At 35.3% G+C, this 20,850-nt stretch overlaps 1 protein-coding gene and 1 pseudogene across 1 annotated transcript; both read right to left on the bottom strand.

Moving 5' to 3' along the window:
• On the bottom strand, positions 1-2,185 carry LOC131627793 (F-box/kelch-repeat protein At3g23880-like; annotated as a pseudogene).
• Positions 2,186-10,789: 8,604 nt separating this feature from the next.
• LOC131627773 (F-box/kelch-repeat protein At3g23880-like) lies at positions 10,790-14,470 on the bottom strand. Its single transcript, XM_058898630.1, has 5 exons — positions 14,366-14,470; positions 14,153-14,268; positions 13,931-13,979; positions 12,149-13,437; positions 10,790-12,012 (listed from the first exon to the last, which is right to left on the bottom strand). The coding sequence occupies exons 1-4, from the start codon at positions 14,468-14,470 to the stop codon at positions 12,151-12,153; spliced, it is 1,557 nt and encodes a 518-aa protein (XP_058754613.1). The 3' UTR covers positions 10,790-12,012; positions 12,149-12,150.
• Between the last annotated feature and the right edge of the window lie 6,380 nt (positions 14,471-20,850).

The raw sequence follows: 20,850 nt of genomic DNA on the forward strand, positions 1-20,850 counted from the left end.
AACAACATGGCCCAGTGGTATGGCATAGTGTTTATTAATCAAAATGTCTTTGGTTCAAACCGAAAAAGGGTATTTTGCTTATAAATTATAACAGTTTTATGATATTTGAATTTATCAATATCCTAATATTTTTAATTTTTTGGGATTTTGATTAATTCGGATATACATGTCCGAATTAATCAAAATTCAAAATTTTCTTTTGTGTTTTCGAAAATATATCTCCAAATTTACTAAAATCTCAATTTTTTTGGAGATGCATCTCCTAAGGCTATTTTCGAGTTTCTAGCCGAAGTTTTCAGTAAATAAATTCTCATTATTGAATGTCTATCATTCTCTGTTAATTGGGTCTGCAACTAACAACCTTAACCTTTTAAAAAGCCAACAAATAAACAACATCACCTTTAAAACACACAATAGGGTGTTACCATTACTAAGGTATTTCATTCAATAAGGTGTTTCCCTATCCAAATCAACAACAGACATCCTCCATGGGTATTTTATCAGGCAGTACATCATCCCTATCCAAATCAACAACAGACATCCTCCATGGGTATTTTATCAGGCAGTACATCAAAAATCATGTTCTAAGTACCTGGACAAATTTCATTTTAAAATCTTAAATAATTCAAACCAATTCTTCCTCCTTAGACACCACTGCCTTGGCTGTTTTCCTCATACTATATTAGCAGTTGAAAGTACTGTCAGTTTTGACATCAAGTCAAAGAATATATTACTAGGACTATGTGGCAGTCTGCTATTACCGGAGATTTTCAAGCCGATAAAAATAAAGAATATTCACACAATCGATTATTATGAAAACAACGTTTATAAATTGTCTTAAATTCATACTGTAAATCATGGCAGAGGAACTTACTTTCAAAAGACAGGAACTAAGCTTTCAACAGAACCCTTGAAAAAGTTCCAGGCTACGTGATCGCTAGTTCTATTATCGGTAGGAGTTCTACTTACACTAATTTCTGTTCGCACTACTCTATTCTCTCTCAAATTATAGAGAATTACTTGGAGATCTTGACCGCTCTTAAGTATCAATGTATCCTCATCTTCACATAGAAGCATTGGCATCAATTGAAAACGGTACTTTGTCGTAACATTGTTAAAGTCATAATCTATTTAAAGATCTTGATAACTAATTTTAAGGAATTGTGTCCAAGAATCTTCAACTCCAAACTTCTTCATTTGCCATATAACAAAATTGGCTTCTCTGTAAGAATAAGAAAAACAAAGAAAATCTCCCAACACACCGATAGTTGGCTCTTTAGCTGGAACTTCATCAAAACCATTGGGCAGCCGATACTGATGATATGTTTCAGTCCCCAAATCTAGCGAAACTATAACAAACTGTTGAACTGTAATATCCTTAAAATTATATAACTGCATATTGTGAATAGCCAACCAGTTGAGAGTTCCACTGAAATAGACATCTTTTTCCTCATAACCCAGACGAAGAGGAATTACAGGAAAACTTTCAAGATTTCGCCAAACATTATCACCTAAACTAAGAATTCGCACCTCAGTTGTGAATGGATCGGGAATGTACTTGAATGCCACTACTTTGTAAGTGTCTGTTGAACTATCACAACCAAAGGAATAACCATAAATGTCATCGCCATTATTAATATAAGGAAAATACCCAAATTTAGGAGATGTTATTCTGGTAGCTGGGTTCCATAGACGGAGCCAATACTCTGTATAGAAATGGATGAAATGGGAAGATTCGCCGCACAAACAGATCAATCCATTGCAGACACCAACTATACGGCCCCATCTCTGGTCAATGTTCCATTGATAGCAAGGATCAATGAAAAGGGTGAGAGAAGGATTATCAATTAATCGACTAACCGGGCATGGGACAACACATTCATCCACCTCCCACATTATCTCACATAGGAAATCTCCTGGAATCTGTTTGATGTGCTGTGTGTTTATTGTTAAGACCGGGTTTCGAATCGATGATCTTTTGAGATGAAATTTGACAAAGATAGGATCGGAGATGAGAGAGTCGCAAGACTTACTCAAACATCTGAATCGCACAAGAGATTTTACAGGAAGAACAGAAAAGACAACGCTGATGAGATCGCCGGGGAAGAACACCGGCGGCATGGTCAATGATGTGGATGAATGCAGCCCCGTTGTAATAGTTGAACTAAAACTTTTATGGTGTGTTAATTTATTTATTTTTTGGTCAAAAAGATTAGAGTAAAATGCAATAAAATGGTTATATAATTAAAACTTTCTATATGTTACTGATAATTCAGATTTTTATTTTTAAAAAAATATTTTATTTAACAAAATTAAAATAATTTCTTAATATATAATAAAAGAATTATATTTTTCTTTTTGGTTTTTATAAATAAAGATTTTACACATAAACCAATAAAAAATGGAGTGAGAATGTTATTTAATTAAAAAAACAAAAGGAGAAAACTTACCTACAATTTCTTAGGTTTTTTTTTTTTTGTGTAAGCAAGATTCATTAAAACGGAGAACTAAAAGTTCTCAATATCTAATTACACAGACGAGGAAACCCCGCAAAAAGAAATTACAAACCAATTTAGAATTACGATAGGAATAACAACGGGTCCACGATAGGAATAACAACGGATCCTTGTTAAACTCGTAAAAACTACAAATGGGATGAGTAATTTCTCCAATAAAAGACCATTTCCAAACCAATGATTTAATCTTTCACAATGTATTATTCACATCCCAACCTTCATTTCGAAAACAAATCCCATTTCTACTAAGCCAAAGAATCCACATAGTGGCTAGCCACACCACACCTAATTTAACCTTCTTCACTTTGTTCTTTTTACAAATAGAATACCAATCCATAAAACACGTTTTACACTCTTCTTCCATCGCCCTCCAAGGCTTCCCAATCCAAGATGAAATTTCCCTCCACACCACCTCCACACCTTTACAAACCATAAAAGAGTGTTCCCGGTTTTCCGGAAAAATACCACAAAAAACACACTTTAAATTATCCGGAGTTAAAACTATACCTCTAACCAAAAGTAAATCCTTAAAAGGAAGCCTATTCACAAAAAAACTTCAACCAAAAGCTTTGATTTTGTAAGGGACATCCAACTTCCAAATTAAAGACAAGACCTCGTTGAACTTCTCAAAAGGCCCGCAAGGAATCCGCTTACTAACAAAAAGTCTATAACAAGACGCCACGGAGAAAAAGCTATCCCCCGAACCCTTCCAAAAAACCTCATCCCTCCCTATACAAGACGGCCCCCATCCCACAAGAGCATTCTGAAACGAGACCCAAATCAAATTCAAAGAAACACAATTAATTTGAGAATCCAAAATGCCACAACTTCCCCATTCCCAAATACCGTTGTTCCACCCTCCCATACCCACCACCGACACTTTTTTCAAAGCCGAAAGAGAAAATAACACCGGAAACTCCTCTTTCAAACTCAAGTTATTCCTTCACTTTGCCTCCCAAAAAGAAGTAGCATACCCATTACCCAATTTAAAACCACAATTTCCGGAAAAAGGATCCTCCCCCTCAATGCTACCAAGCGAAAGTAAATCTTTCCACCACCAAGAAAAAGAAGGAGTAGAAGAAGAGAAGATAGGAGAGTTATAAGAAGAAAGAGAAGAAGACATACCTCCACAAAAGCTTTTCATGGTGATGTCACCATAACGAGCTTTCAACAAGTTATACCAAAGCGAGTTCTCTCCCTTAATAATTCGCCATCTCCATTTGTTAAGAAGAGCCATATTAAACTTCGCAATATTTTTTATTCCGAGACCTCCGTATTCAAACGGGAGACAAACATTCTTCCAACTAACCCAATGAATATGTCTTTTATTGTCCTCCACCACCCCTCCCCAAAGAAAATTACTTTGCATTTTTGAAATCTCCTTCACCACTTTTAGAGGCATCTTATAGAAAGACATCGTGAATATGGAAAGCGAACCAAGAATAGACCTCAAAAGGGTTAATCTTCCTCCCAAACTAAGACAACGGTTCTTCCAACCCGTGAGGCGCTTCTTCATCTTCGATAAAAGAGGCAACCAAGATGTGAATTTCCTCGGGTTGCTCCCAATGTTAATCCCAAGGAAAAGAAACGAACTATCCTCCACTTTACAAGAAAGCACATAAGCGGCGGCCTCAAGAAAGTTTCTCGAAACATTTAAACCTATCAACTTACTTTTATGGTAATTGATCCCAAGACCCGAAACCATCTCAAAAGCCTTCAAAACCACTTTAATAGCCCACACTTGTTTCCAACTTCCCTCTCCTACCAATAAAGTATCATCCACAAATTGAAGAATATCCACCGCCACATTATCATTAAAATCCACTCCTATAAAATCACCATTGTTTATCGACTTCCGGACAAGACCCGTAAGACCTTCGGCTATAAGCACAAAAAGAAAAGGTGATAGAGGATCACCTTGCCTTAGCCCTTTCTCAACACAAAACTCCTTCGTCGGACACCCATTAACTAAAACGGACATATTACTATGAAAAACCAACCTCTCCATCCACTTCCTCCACCTCTCTCCGAACCCCATTCTTTTTAACATGTATCTAAGGAAATTCCAAGAAACTTTATCATAAGCCTTCTCGAAATCTACCTTAAATAAAAGACAACTTATACCATCTTTCTTCGCAAAATCCACTAACTCATTAGCAATCAAAACCCCATCGAGGAGATGTCTATTTGGAACAAAAGCACTCTGACAAGACGAAATAATAGAATGAAGAACCCTTTTCAATCTCCCTGCCAAGATCTTCGATACCACCTTGTACATACATCCCAATAAACAAATGGGCCTATAATCATCCAAAGAGATAGGACTAGATGACTTAGGAACCAAAGACAAAAAAGAGGAAGTAACCGCCTTAGAGATGAAACCACCGGAATGAAAATAATTAAGAAAGTTTAAAAAGTCCTCCTTGATGAAACTCCAACACTTCTTTATAAACATAAAGGAGAAACCATCTGGGCCCGGACTCTTAGAAACACCGCAACTATCTATGGCTTCTTTAATTTCCTCCTCTTGAAAAGGCCTTTCAAGAAACGTCGCATCATTAGAACTAATGCTATTAAAGGAAATTCCGTCCAAGAGGATTCTATCTGAATCTTCTTCCAAAAATTTATTAGAGAAATGCTTCCAAACTTCCTCCCTTACGTCCTCAACCTTTTCCACCATCCCTCCTTGAGTAACAATGGGACCTAAATGATTAAATCTTCTTCTTTCTTTAACAACTTTGTGAAAAAACACACTATTCGAGTCACCTTCGTTTAACGATTTAAGTCTAGATTTTTGAACAAGCATATTCTCTTTTATCCTCAAGTTCAACCAAAATCTCTTATTGGCCTCTTGCCTACAAAAAAGAGACTCTCCAATCAAATTCTCCGTCGTATCCTCCAAGTTAGAACCCCCCTCATTAATATCTCTCACTCCTTCCTCCACCTCCAAATCAATTCTACCAAAAACCATCTTGTTCCACCATCTCAATCTATCTTTAATCCGGGAAAGTTTTTCTTTGAGCACATAATCACCTCTTCCTTCCACGACCATATCCTTCCATTCCTTTTCAACAAAAGGGAGAAAAGAACTAAAAGTAAACCATTCATTGTTGAATTTAAACGGTTTAGGTCCCCAATTAAGCTTATCCACCACAAGCCATACAGGACAATGATCCGAAATATCACGATCCCCAACTAATTGCCCAATAACTCCCCAATCATTAATAACATTGATCGACACAAGGAAACGATCAATTCGACTCATGGATCTACTATCTCCACTATACCAAGTAAATTTTTTCCTTTGCTAGGAACATCCACTAACCCACTATTATCAATAAACTTTGCAAAGAGATCCGAACCCGAATCCATATCCGTCATCGATCTTCCTTTCCTTTCATGAACGTTTTTAGACGCATTAAAATCCCCTTCGAAGATCCACTCCCCATCCGAAAAGGAACTTTTCAACTTTAACAAATTGTCCCATAATTCCTTCTTCTTTTGTAGAACACAAGAAGAATAAATGTTCACTACATAATAAAAATTCTCCTTCCACTTCACCTTTATCCCTAAGAATCCCTCTCCTTTAAAGCTATTAAGAACTTCCATCCTATCCTTCCTCCAAAGAGTTAGAATCCCTCCCGATCTACCAATCAAGTTCGAAAAAGAATACCCCACTTCCAAATTACTCCACAAACCCCAAGCAATAAAATCCTCCATCTTTGTAATTTTTGTTTCTTGTATCATAAAAATATCCGCATCCCCCTTTTTAATGATAGAATTGATTCTTGTCCTCTTAAGAGCATTCCCTCCCCCCCCCAATATTAAAAGATCCAATTATCATAAAGACGTAGTTGAAAGCTTCTTCCTTGGGACAATTGCTAAATGCTCTTCTAGATCCGATCTCCCCTTCTTGTCAAAATTGATGAATCGATCTTTCAAATTACTTAAACCCAACTCTTCACAAGCCGACTTCATTTTACCCTCCACGTATTTGTTAACAAAACCCCACTGTTTTGGATTATTAATACCAATCAAAACGTTCTCCGAAAGATTCTCATAACAAATAATTTCTCCGCCACTTTGAATTGAAACTGGATCCAATAAAGATCCCTCTAACGAGCCCGAAGAAAAACCTTCCTTAACCTTCTTTGAATCCCCACCAATAAATTTTTTCTTGGTCCAATTTTTAATATTTTTCTTCCTCTTTATACAGCCCCCAACTCCATAAGGTTCTTAAACTTAACACTTTTGGGACACAAAATTTTCTTCTTGGGCACACACTCAGCGGCTAAAGAAAGAAACTTTTGACCCACAATCTGCTGAGAAGCAGCCACCCCTTCGCCCTTCACTCCATCCGGAATTCCCAACTCCCCTTCATCCATAAACTTTTCCAAAACCAGTCTCTTGTTAGTAACAACATCCACAGCAGAAGAAACCAGCCCGGAAACAGATCCAGCCACATCCTCCCTAACAGCAGAAGCCGCGCCCAATCCGTCCTCCTTCTGATTCAAAACCAGTCCCTTAACAACCAATGAATCAACCTCGTCGTCACAGCCGACTTGACCTACCGACCTAACCGCCTCATCAAAGCAACCAGCAGGAGCACCGATAAAGGAATTCGGAACAACAGAAATATCAGAGACACCCACTATAACATTATTTCCTAAAACACCAAAAGCACAACCTGCGTTACTGACAGCTATATCTGATACTCGTGATACCGGATTCACAACCTTTAGAACACTCGAGAAATCTTCTATACTATCTACCGATTCATCCTCAACATCAACGTACTCTTCGGACCACACTCCACCAGAACTAATCGAGTCAGAAGAAATAAAATTACACGCAGAAGAATTGATGTTACCTGAACGGAAACTGGTCTGTGACGCCTCAAGCTGAATCGCCAAAGGGAATAGCTTGCCATCAATTGAAACCTCCACTGAGTCCGGAAATACCACATCAATCTCCACTTTCAATTGGATTCTAGCCATCTCCATTATTTTACGATCCGCAATACTCGCATCCACACCAACCAAAGAGCCCCATTCCTTTGCCAAAGTCTGAAAGAAAATAGAATTCCAAGCCACATCTGGAATGCCCCAAAAGCGAAGCCACACCGTTCTAAAAGGGTCTACCACATCATTTTTCCATTCAGAAACCTCAGAGAACCAATCCTGCCACCATAACTCACCTTCCTTCGTAAAATCAACCTAAGAACCTTCCTCAATTTCCTCCAGAAGACACTTGGTTGCACCAAGTGGAATTACCTTGATAGCAAAGAAGCCTGCTCTCTCCATCTGTAATTGGATCCCCATACCCGACCCTGGGATCTGTAGCGTCCCGACCAAAGCTTTTAATAATCTAATTCTGTCTTCCTCCATCGAAGAATAAGTCAAAGGAGATTTCTTATTCACTAGCTTATCCCCACCCACAAACCTGACAGCCACCACATCAACGAAGGAACGTGGTTTTCTCCTCGACGCATCAATCCCGGAATTCGCCCCCTGACCTCCATAAAACCTCCCTTTCTTAAAGCTAGGAAGAGCGTCATCCATCTTCACCACTCTGTGCGGAAAGCCCTCAACAGCTTTTCTCGAGAATCTGGGAACATTAGCGTGGATCTTAATCCCATCAAAAGACACGTTATCAACCTTCACCGCCAATAAACGAGCATCAGCAACATCATCAAATCTCACGAAGCCGAATCGTTTTCCCACCTTGTTCCTCCTCTTCACCTCCTTCATCTTGCCCACCGAGAATACATCCCATCTAGGGATCCAAGCTTTGAAATGTTTCTTCCTCACAGAATTCCAAACCCCTTCAGGACCGACATCGTCACCGGACATGGCTACCCACCTGACTAAAGCCAATGGTAAACCCTTAACAGAAATCTCGGAGAAAACCCCTCGACAAGGTCCATGTTCCTAAGAACAGGAATTTAAACCGAAGACGAGGAGTTTAGAAAATCTCTGTATACAGGCCCCACCGCGCCTTACCAGATCGATAGAGAAGGTTTGCCGGAAATCGCCATAGGCTCGCCGGAAATCGCCGCTTATAATAATCTTTAGAGGAGATGTTTTTACAATTTCTTAGGTATGGTTAATGTTATTTTCCAATGAAAATATGATAAGTGTATTTTAGCATCATTTAAGGAATGAAAATAGGAAAAACTTGTCTATGTGTAAGAGGAAATTATACATTTGTCATATTTTTATTGGAAAATAGTACAAATCACACCTAAGGAATTGTATCTAAGTAGTCTCCATTAAAAAAATATGTTCTAATCAAAATAATTTTAAAAAAACATTATACTACCATTGTTTAAGAATTTAAAAATTAAAACCAGAAACTTTTATTAATAAAAAAATAGTTTTTGAAATGTAAATGATATATGTAGACTTGTAGAGAGTCTCAAAAACAATATACAGCCGGGTGCTTATAAGTGAGAACAATTTTTACTCTATTGGGCAGGTGCTGTATAGTGGAAACCGTACCTCACTTTTGTTAGTGTTCTATTTTTGCGCAATTATATGGTATACAATTAGCAATAGGGTTGGAATATTCACAGTATTTTAAAGAGTGTGTGTGACTCATTTTAATCAGTTTGATTCCCTACTCGGAAACGGAAGAATTTATGCCAACAGATTAAACGTTGTGTGGTTTGCTTGTATTTGGAAAATATGGAAATCAAGAAACAATAAAGTATTCAACAATAAGGATGCCTCAAAGGAGCAAATGCTTGAATCAATATAAATAAATTTGAGAAATTGGATAAATAATACATCTAATCAGTTAGTAAGTTGTGTGGCTCAATGGTTCATGTGCCCGGAAGTGTGTAAGGATTGAAATGGATTCAAAGGAGGTGTGGGTTCTATGGTCTTTGTAGTATTTTTGGAGTTATCTTTGTAGGTGGATCGACAGTTGACTGACTATTCTTTAATGATGTTTTTTACATCTCATTTTGCTGCAGCTGGCTGTTCTGTAATGATCCGTATAAGCGTGTGTTAAATTGTTCAAACCAAACTTTAAATTTAAAATCCCATGAAATCTGAAAGTGTTGCATTGAGAGCTGCAAAAACCGCAAAAATACCTTTTGTACGTTCTATTTTAGAATGATGACAACAACTTAAAAGATTCTTGCGGGTTATTGACATTCCCATAGTGGCTATTGGCTACTGGTTTTCTGCATAATTGAGCAGAAAACAATTAATTGAAATAACAGAAAAGAAGCTGCCTTCTCGTATGAGTAACAGAAGCATTCCGAAACTGATGCTGCAATCATAGATTTGGAGCTACTCCCTCCGTCCCACAATGAGTGACCCAGCACACCATTTTACACAGATTAAGAAAAGTGTAAAAAAGTAAGAGAGATAATATTATTTTTACCATAGTACCCTTATCATGTATTGGAAATGGTGAACTTTTTAATAATTAGAGGGTAAAATAGGAAAAAGTGTATTGGAAATTGAAATGGGTCATTCATTTTGGGACATCAATTTATTCCAAATGGGTCACTCATTATGGGACGGAGGGAGTATTATGCATTTGGAGTTTTAAGTCTTTTTCTATCCAAAAAATGTCACTCTAACAGAGAATTCTCGCATTGCTTCTCCATTGATGTGGATTGTAACAGGACGCCACCACCTTGTTGATGTGGATTGTCACAAGAGGCCACCACCTAATGAGTGTCTATTGAACTCCTAAACCCAAAAATGCCATGAGACCTGAAATTGTTGCACTGAGAGCTGCGGAAATCACGATAAAAATACCTAAACAGAATAACCAGAGCCAGTACTCTTCATACTCAGTAGATTTATAATAATACATCCAAAACTAGTTAGTTTTGGCCAAAAGCTGAAGATTCAGTTTCTAAATTCTTCTTCCTACTATTTATAATAATACATAGTGTCAAAAGCTGAAGATTCAGTTTCTAATTATTTTCTTCCTACTATTTATAATAATACATAGTGTCAAAAGCTGAAGATTTAGTTTCTAAATTCTAATGAAAGTGTCAACTGTGCTGTGGATGTCAAACACAATAATTAATACATAATAACTAAAAATTGTAGGATTCATTCGACTACAGGTGCAAATCAATAAACGTTATGCGCTTTTCTCACCAAGGCTTAAACTAAAACAAATAAACATTGCAATGCAGTAACTATGATATGCCTCAGCCTTTAAAAGAAGTTTTTGAATATGCAAACCGAGATGAAAATCCAACAAATGAATGTTGGGCAACATAGCGTCACCTTTGAAACATAAAATGAGGTATTTTCTTGGCGGTCCTTATGATTCTGCAATCCCACACATGAAATTATAAAATTGAACAAATACTAATAAAAATCCATATGGTAATTATCAAGTGTATATCATTCTTTAACTAGTTACGATAAATTTGTCAACAAAAAAAAAAACTAGTTATGATAAATTTATACAAGCGAATTTAAAGAATATCTGACTTTTCTCGCACAACAGTTATCTAGTAAGAATAGATGTGAAATAGCTTCCCTTGCTATTGATTTTAACAGGTTGAGGAGCTGTGGAGGCCGAGAAGGCTAAAAAGGTGGGAGGGCGGCAGCACGAACATGCAGGCACAGAAGGGAGGCAGAATGGGAGTAATAACTACCATTAAAAACATATTTAATTCCTAATAATTTTTACTAAAGGTCTAACAAATTTCCTGCATTGGATGGTAATGATTGTGATAGAGCGAAGATAAGAAGCTACGGTTCACCTCAAATGATCAAAAGAGAATCATCAGTACACCATGATCTTTTTCACTGTTCTAAGGGCCTAGTGATTATTCTCATGCATGCATAAATAAGACGTATACAAGGACCTGGTAAAATAGGCTTGCAAAAAATCTTGTTATATTTTTTGGGTTTCAACAACAAAGATGGTTTCTACAAAAAGTCATTTCCAACAGCTCAATATGTCCTTGTATATAATATGCCACAGTTTTTCTAATGCCTAACCGTTTAAGTTTGATGACCCTTCAACCTACAAATCCATTTAAGTTGTGCTCTTCAATATGTGACATATCCATTATACCTTTGCCACCTATCACTTCTTGCTGAAGGAGTCATTACCGGCAACGCTTTTGATAAATACCTTTTCATACCATAGCACACCCATTCAACTGTTGTCACAGACTTAGAAATACTACAAAGTTACAAGAACGGATGAAAGTGTCAACTCCACTGTGGATATCAAACACAATAATTAATACATACTGTTAACTAAAAATGTTGTATTCATTCTACAACAGTTACAAATCAATTGAGCTTTCTTTTTTTCTCATCAAGGCTTAAACATATAAACAAATAAGTGTAATAAACATTGCAATGCAGTAATTTAATTTTAAAATCCTAACTAATACAAACCATAATCCTTTGAATCCACCCTCCCAAACAGCCACTACCTTAGCTGCTCTTCTTCTAAGCTTTTAATTCTCACATTGTATTAGCTTTTCGCGGTTCTTCTAATTCTGCATCCCACGCATCAAATTAAAGCTCTTAAGTCAAGGAATATAAAAGATAATATTTACACAATTGATACACATGAAAACAACATATACGAACTAGCATAAATTCAAACATGTAAACTATGAAAAAGGAACTTACCTTCATAAAACTGAAACTAAGCTTTCAAAATATTCCTCGTCTCTGCACCAGGCACTATACATAGTTGTATCATCATTAATTGTTCTACTTGCAGCTATTTCTATTCGCTCCACTCTATTATCTCTACAACTATAAATAATTTCTTGAGAGTTTAAACTGCTTCTTAGTGCCAATGAATCACCGTCTTTAGAAATAAATAACGGCTTCAATTGATAATGATATTTTATATATGCGTCACTATAGTCATAATCAATTTGAAGATTCTGATAGCTAATTTTAAAAAATTGAGCCCAAGAATCTTCTACTCCAAATTTCTCCATCTTCCATATAACAAAATAAGGTTCCTCGTTACGATAAGAAAAACAAAAATAGCCCCCCAACACACTAACAATTGGTTCTTTAGGAGGAACCTCGTCGAAATCACGAGGCAATAAATACTTATTGCAAGTCTCAGTTCTCAAATCAAGGAAAGTGATAAAACATTGTTCAACATTAATATCCTTATAATCATCGCCGTTATACCGAAGTTTATTTTGAATAGCAAACCAGTTAATAGTGCTTTTGAGATACACACCAGATTCCAAATTTGAGTCCAAATTCAAAGGATCAACAGGAAAACTTCCAATATCTCTCCAAACAGAATCACCAAAAGTTAGAATTCTGACATTGGTTTTTTGTTCACGTTTATTGTAACGTGAGGCGACTACCTTATAAGTTCCTGTAGAATCATCGCAACCAAAGCTGAATATGAAATAGCCATCGTCAATAGAGGGAGTGCAACCGAGACGATTGTGAAATAAACGTAAGAACCCAAATTTCGGAGATGTGGTCCTGGTGGCTGGGTTCCATAAATGGAACGAGTACTCATAATACTCACCATCCGTGATGGATTCACCAACCAAACATATCAATCCATTGCAGGAACCAATTAAACGGTATTCATGGTTTTTCACCACGTAGTAAGGATCAACAGCGACGGCGAAAGATGGATTTTCAACTAAACTGCTCACAAAATAGGGAATGAAACCTTCCTCCACCTCCCATTCATCGTCACTGCCAGAGGGGGACTCGCCTGGGATTCGTAAGACATGGTCGGCCTTTAGTATGAATTGAGGATTTCGTGTTGATGATCTCTTGAGATGAAGTTTGACAAAAAGGGAATCGGAAACGAGATTATTGCAATATTTGCTAACGCATCTGAATCGCAGAATAGATTTCACGGGAAGAGCAGATAGGATCTCGCCAACGAGATCATTGGGGAAAAACTTGGGCGACGGAGTCATCTTTACCTAACTTGGTTTTTAATGTTTAATTAGTTTTGTAAAGTCTATTATTTGTAATATATAGAATTTAGTAATTTTATAAAATTCATTGTATTTTACTTTAATTATTTTTTTATATCTTTGAAAAAATATTGTCTGGTCAATAAAAATATATAATTATTATTTTTATTACATATATATCACTAATAATTTAAATAAAATAATTTTTTAGTAAAAAATATTCAAAAATTTGCATTGCAAATAAAGAATATTGTTTAAAAATATATTAAAATTAGATAAATTAATATATATATATATATATATATATATATATATATATATATATATATATATATATATAAATTTTCATTGAAAAGAAGATCCTAAATTTTGTTTGAACAAAGTTACATCGACTTTGTCCTCCTATCCATGCTTCTCCAGTTTCAAATTTGGTTCGAAGGATAAGGATGCAGAATTCAAGTCTTCCATCCTGAATCTCTTTACTATTTCTTTGACATACTTTCTTTGATGTAGCATTATACCTTGCTTCGACATTTGAAATTACTTGCCTAAGAAATAAGACAATTTTTCCAGATCCAAAATTTTAAATTCCCTTTTCATCAGCTCGTTGAACGTCGACAAGTTCTCCATGCTATTTCCAATTACTAGCAAGTCATCGACATATAAGCCGATAATTGTTATATCTTGTGCCACAACCTAAACATAAACATCATACTCATACCTGCATTTGATGAATCCCAATTTGACCATGTATGAGTCAATCTTCTTGTTCCATGCCCTATGTGTCTGCTTGAGACCATAGAGGGCTTTCTGCAACTTGTATACTTTCCTCGCTTCCTTATGTATCACAAACTCAAAAGTTTGTGTAACATATATCTCTTCATCTAAGGAACCATTTAAAAATGCTGATTTCACATCTAAGTGAAATGTTGACCAGCCTTGCTTGCATGCTAGGGCTACCACCAATATGACAATCTCCAATATTGCTACTGGACATATACTTCAAAGTAGTAGAGTCTTGATCTTTGAAGAAATTCATGACCTACTAATCTTGCCTTATGTCTTACTATTGACCCATTAGCATTGTGCTTCAATTTGAACACCCACTTCACTTTGATAGCTTTTGTGTGCATTGGGAATTCGACTAGCTCCCATGTGTTGTTTCTTTCGACCGCTTGTAACTCTTCAATCGTAGTTTCCTTCCCTAATTAAAATAAAATGAACTAATTCTCCATCTCTTGTGACTTCATCATCACCAATAACTTCATAGTCTTGAAACCTTGTTGGTAGAACTCTAGTCCTTTGAGGTGTTTAGCTTGTGCTAGCTACACCCTCATCGACTTCGACTATGTCTGGAATGTCAACAACTGGTCAAATTCGACTTCATTATTTTCTTTGTCGATTCCATAACTCTTAAAATGCTTGTTAATTACATCATCTGAATTTCATTCCCAGACAGAGTTCTCATCAATCACAATGTCTTGACTCATTGCGATCTTCTCATTGATTTGGTTAAATATCATGTAAGCTCCATTTTAGTGATATCCTACCCAAATCATAAGTTAATTTTTTATCATCAAGCATCATTCTCCTTGCATCAGGAACAAGCTTGTAGCAAGTAGAACCAAACACCTTCACATGACTCATTAATGTTCGTTTGCCACTCCATTATTCTTCGCTAACCTTGTTCGTTAGTTTGTTGGTATGGCACCTATTTAGAATATAAATAGTGGTGGTGATTGCTTCACCCTATAAGGATTTTGGCATGTTCTTCTACTTCAACATGCAGCTTGCCACGTCCAATATGGTTGTGTTTCTTCTTTCTTCTATTTTATTATGTTGGGGTATCACTGTAAAAAAACTGGGGAAGAACATGAACAACAATAATCAATCGCCAGAAATAGCTTTTAGCGTCGGTTTTTCAGACGCTAATTCCATCACAAGAGTTGGTCAAATCCACCTGTCACTGCCATGTAGATTTTTAACAGAGTAGACGGAAAGGACTCGCATGCATCTATTAAAAAGTTAAAGGACCAATTTGACACGAAAAATAATTGAGGAATAAAAATGAACCAAAGGCTATACTTAATGGACAAAAGGGGGTATTTCGCCTTTTTATTAATTTAAGTATATTGTTTCGTTGTGGAATTAAAATTAGTGTTGCTTGATGATTAGAGATGGAAATAGGCTGGGCCCAGCTAGCCTTTGCCAAGTCTAAGTCTGGCCTTTCAAAAAAACGGAAGCCTAAGCCTGTCCTGTAGTTTGTCGTAGGCTTATTTTGTAGGCCTGGGTCTAACCTTTTTAAAGGCCTGATTAGCTTGTTAGCCTACGTAAAAGCCTATTTGTTTTAGACATATATAAATAAGAAATTAAAATAATATTTAAACAGACTAACTAACTAAAATACCAAGAGACTAAAAATTTGTTTGCATTGACTTATTTTAACTTACATATTAGCATAAATTATACGAGACGATTTGTTTAAGAGAACTTATGAAAACAATGTTCATAAGATGTTTTCATCTTATTTTCACAAGTTCTTCAAGGTAACAAAGTTTTATTTATGTATTTTAATTCAAAGTACAAAACATAACATAATGATAGTAAAAAAAATGTATTCGTATTTATATAAATAGGCCGGCCTAATAAGCTTAAAAAAAATTTTAGGGCCTAGCCTTTTAACTAAATAGACTTATAAAAAAGACTAGGTCTTTTCTATTTAAAAAATAATGTGTTGTCTGTCTTGAGCCTAAATAGACTAGTCTGTAGGTCCCTGTTATCGGCCTAACCTATTTCCACGATGATGTAAGACTTTGAAATCGCCGACCGTGGCTTCTTTTAATACTGTCTTCGATTGGCTGCAAGATTAATGTTCCAACTCTCAAATCAATTTAGAATTCAAGATGAATATAATTAAAAGTGTAGATAAAAAAACGTACTTTATCTTTCACGTGATGAATATATATGCTAAATAAAATTGACTGGGATGGTGGATGACTGGACCTTTTACCTTAAAGCATTTTGTTGTCCCAAAACACAATATTATATAACTTCAAAATAATATTAAATATATTATTTTGAAATATAATTGAAACAACTTCTCATACAAAACTAACGAAATACCCGTGCGTTCGCACGGGTAAATTTATTTAATACGATGATTAAAAAAAATGTCTGTAACATGGAGAAAAGGAAAATTTTGATATTTAAAAATAAGAATTTTGTGTTTTAAATAAAGGCGACTGTTAATTAAAATAAAATAGGTATTTTGCTGATAGTAATTTGTGAAACAAGATAAATTTTAATATTTTGAAAAATAAGAATTTTGTATCTCAAATAAAGGCAATTGTTAATGAAAATAAATAGGTATAGTGTCCCGTGAAAAAAGAGAAATTTTGACATTTGAAAATAAGAATTTTGTGTATCAAATAAAGTCAATTTTAATTAAAATAAAATATATATTTTCTTGATAGTTCCCTGTGAGAAAAAGAGAAATTTTGTGTCTGAAATAAAAATAATTGTTAATTAAAATAAAATAAGTATTTTGCTGATGATGACATGCAAGGAAAATTTTTTTTTTGAAATTTGAAAATAAAAATTTATATCTCAAATAATTAAAATATTAATTAAAATAAAATATATATTTTTCTAATAGTGATTTGTGAGTTGAAAGTTAAATGTCAATATTGTATATATTTATATACCAATAAGTAATTAATAAGATAATCATATAATATAATTATATATTTTAATATATTAAAAATAATTAGAAGAAAATAACATAATTAGGTAGAAAAGAAATGATGAAATTAAAAGAGATAGAAATATAAAAGAAAAATGAATTTAATTTGAAAGAAGAATGAGAAATAAGTAAATATAATTTAAAATTTGTAAAGTGTGTGGAGTGTTTAATAGAGAGATCGAAGGATAGAAATAGTTCAATTTGAAGAAGAAGGAAAAAGTGAGAGAAGAAGAGGACACGTGGCGCATGCTGATTTGTTTTGAATTTGAAAAAATGTCTTGATTAGGAAATGACAAAGAGACCCTTTTGACTTTGTAATTTGAAGAATCAAAAAGATTATTATTGGAAAAAATTTCATATCAAAATTTTTAAAAATCACGTTATTTTGAAGTTATTTCAAATAGTAATTTTGATTAAGTTTTGGTTTTCAGTAATTTATGTTTATGTTATAGGATATCAAAATTAGTGTTTCATTTTAGAAACAACGAATATAAAAAAACTTGTAATATTTTAAAAAACGGTTTTGGAAAATCTATTTTCAAAAATACAAAAAAAAATTATTTTTTAAAGCTGAAACAAAGAGGCCCTCATTAGGATTTAAAAAACTCTAAAGTTTAACAAACACAACAGGATATTGTGTTATCCATTAATAAATGAGAAAATAGATGATACACTAACACTGTAAAATATTTTTACACTGTCAACCAATCACGACTATGAATTCCGCCAAATTATACTGTAGTTTTGAGGTAATTTATTCCATGGCCAAATGATATGTTTTTTTAGGTCACATTGATATGTTTTTTTAGGTCACATTGTAAAACTCTTTTACCTATTAGTACATCTCCTTTAAATTCTTAATAAAATTATAAGGTTGACAACAAAATTTAAACTCAATTCCTTGTGCAATTTAAACTGAAACCTTATTAAGTTAACCAGCTTATATTGGACTTAGATATAAAAAGCACATTACTTGTTTAAAAACACCAGCATGCAATAAATCTATAATTAATCTAACTTAGTATATCAAATTTTTGAAATGTTGAAAAAATTAGTTGAGTGGAGGGCCAAGGCCCAAAAGGAAAAAAATACTACACAATAGTTCCTGAACAAAATCTGGGTTTTCATCCTAAAACTCCATGTCTATATAACTCTCTATGCATGCTCTAGCTAATCTATCAGAACACAGATTAACTTCTCTATACGAGTGTAGAACATTCACTTCATCAAAAAGCTTCATTATGTTTCAAATTTTCTTGATCAAAGCATAACCTTCAACCTCTTTGACAATATCCGAATCAATAGCTTCAACCACCAGAATAGCGTTCACACATATCTCCACCTTATTTCAACCCCGCTTTTCTGGTTAATTGTAAACCTTCCAAGACTCCCCACAGCTCGGGACATAAAGCACTATACATCTCCAGGATTTTGTAAAAACCACCTTGCCACTCACCTTTATGATTATGAAGCAGACCACCATAACCCGCACCGCTTTTAATATTGCGAGCTTTATCTGTATTGAGCTTCACCCATCCTTCTCAAGGCGCTTTACACTTCACTTGAGTTGTGCTACATCCCTTACTCATAGTAACCTCCCTACTCATTTGGGCTTTATTAAACTCAAAAATATTATTATGCACATGATATTTTATGCAATGAAGTCTTCTAAACTGCTCATTGTGAGACTCCATATTATGGCACCACCACAAACTATGGCAACCCTCGACCCAAAATCTACTCCAATCTTCACTATGGTTAATATTCATCTTGATCCGATCCATGTGTTCAAACATTAAAAAAGTTCAACCTTATATTATCCAGTACAAAATTGTCCCATAATTGCATAACAGTGTTGCAATCTCTAAATGCTTGTAGAGTACTTTTGCAAACGCAATTGCAGCTCGCACAAGCGGCATTGCCCAAACCCTTCAAACTCTTCTACAGATTCTATAGTAAGCGATCATGCACTAGCATCCAAGCAAAATGCTTAACTCTCTCGTGAACTCTGAGATTCTAGAGTTTCTTCCAAATATAAATATCTCCAACAACATCATCCTCATCAAGGCTGCGATACAAATTGCTAATTGTAATGCCATAGCTCCCTTCCCCTGCAACAATTATCTTATCCTTCCCCGATTCCAAATTTGGAGGGAGAAGTGCCTTAATCTTTTGCATCAGTGAATACAACATCCAATCATTCATCAAAGCCCAATTCCATTTGTCGTCGGAATTAACCAAATCTCTAAGCTTTATATTCCTTAACTCTTATGAAATACTCAACTCCATATCTTGAATCTGCAAGTCTTTTTCAACCCAGCAGTCTTCCCAAAGATCAATTACGACACCATCACCTATTATCCAACAAGCATGTGATAACATAGCTGGTTTAAGCTTAACAATATCCTTCCAAAGTTTGGAATCCACACCTCTTGGGTTACACTCAGTCGTAACATTATACTTATTCTTCAACACACTGCACCACATCACACTATCGTCATTAATAAGCTTCCCCACTAACTTCATGCAGCAGACTCTACTCATTTGCTCCAACTTCCTCAGGTCCACTCCTTCTTCAGATTTGCAATTAGTAACTTTATCCTAGTTAACGGCATGATAAATACTTTTCTCATCTATATCCCCCCACAAAAATTTCTGCTGAAGCTATTGAATGTCTTCTAACTAGCTTTATGGTGCACACTCGATATATCGGAATAGCCTCGATAACGCTTTTTGCCAACGTAACACGGCCTGCAAAATATAGATGCCTAGTTTTCCAACCTGTTAATCTTTTCAAAACTTGCTCCAATATGTAGTTATTATCACCCCTTCTCAAGGCTTTCCCCTTTAAAGCCACACCTAGGTACTTCCCAAGCTCAAGTGTCTCCATGAACATAGACAACTCGCACAGTCTCCTCTTGACCCTCCTTGTCACGTTTTTGGAAAATAATAGTTTTTTCCTTACTAACTTCCTGTCACGACATTGCTCCAAATTTCTGCAATATTTCCATCACATAACGCATCTGGTTCTCCGTTGCTTCTCCCATAAGCAACAAGTCGTCAGCGAACATTAAATGCAACATACAAGGGCCTTGCTTCCCCATTTTGATGGCTTTCCACTTCTTATTATCTACAGCCTCAAGAGTCAAATGAGACAATTTCTCCATGCACATCACAAATAAATACGACGAAATCAGACCCCCTTGCCTAATACCACGTTGTGGCCTAAAGTAGTCACTCCTAGCTCCATTCCAATTAACATTTGTTTCAACGTTTGTAACATCATGCATGATCAAAATTTTGAGATTTTCTGGCAGCTGGACTTCAGAGTACCTTCCACAAAAATTCCCAACTAATCTTATAATAAGCTTTTGAGAGGTCAACCTTAATGACAAAGAATCCCCTTCTACCCTTCATTTTATCTATGCTATGCAGAACTTCTCTAGCAACTATGATATTTTCATGAATATTTCTTCCAGGCACGAGACCGATTTGATACGACGACACTATTCTTTATATACAAGGTTTCAACCTATCAACCACCATTTTACTCACCACCTTATAAATTGCATTACAGAGAGATGAGGCGAAATTGTTTAATATTCTGAGGTTGATCCACTTTAGGTATCAAACAAATATCGGTCTTATTGATACTACCAATTTCATGAGGACTACTC

This window comes from Vicia villosa, unplaced genomic scaffold (genome assembly GCF_029867415.1).
Source record: "Vicia villosa cultivar HV-30 ecotype Madison, WI unplaced genomic scaffold, Vvil1.0 ctg.000402F_1_1, whole genome shotgun sequence".
Lineage (NCBI taxonomy): Eukaryota > Viridiplantae > Streptophyta > Magnoliopsida > Fabales > Fabaceae > Vicia > Vicia villosa.

Bases quoted from the DNA above. Each gene is read 5' to 3' on its own strand.
- LOC131627773 (XM_058898630.1), bottom strand. From the start codon at position 14,470: ATGAATTTCTTCAAAGATCAAGACTCTACTACTTTGAAGTATATGTCC. The intron at 14,269-14,365 runs GTCAACATTTCA...GTGATACATAAG, and splicing joins CTAGCATGCAAGCAAGGCTG to GAAGCGAGGAAAGTATACAA. The intron at 13,980-14,152 runs GTATGAGTATGA...CTTATTTCTTAG, and splicing joins TTGGGATTCATCAAATGCAG to GCAAGTAATTTCAAATGTCG.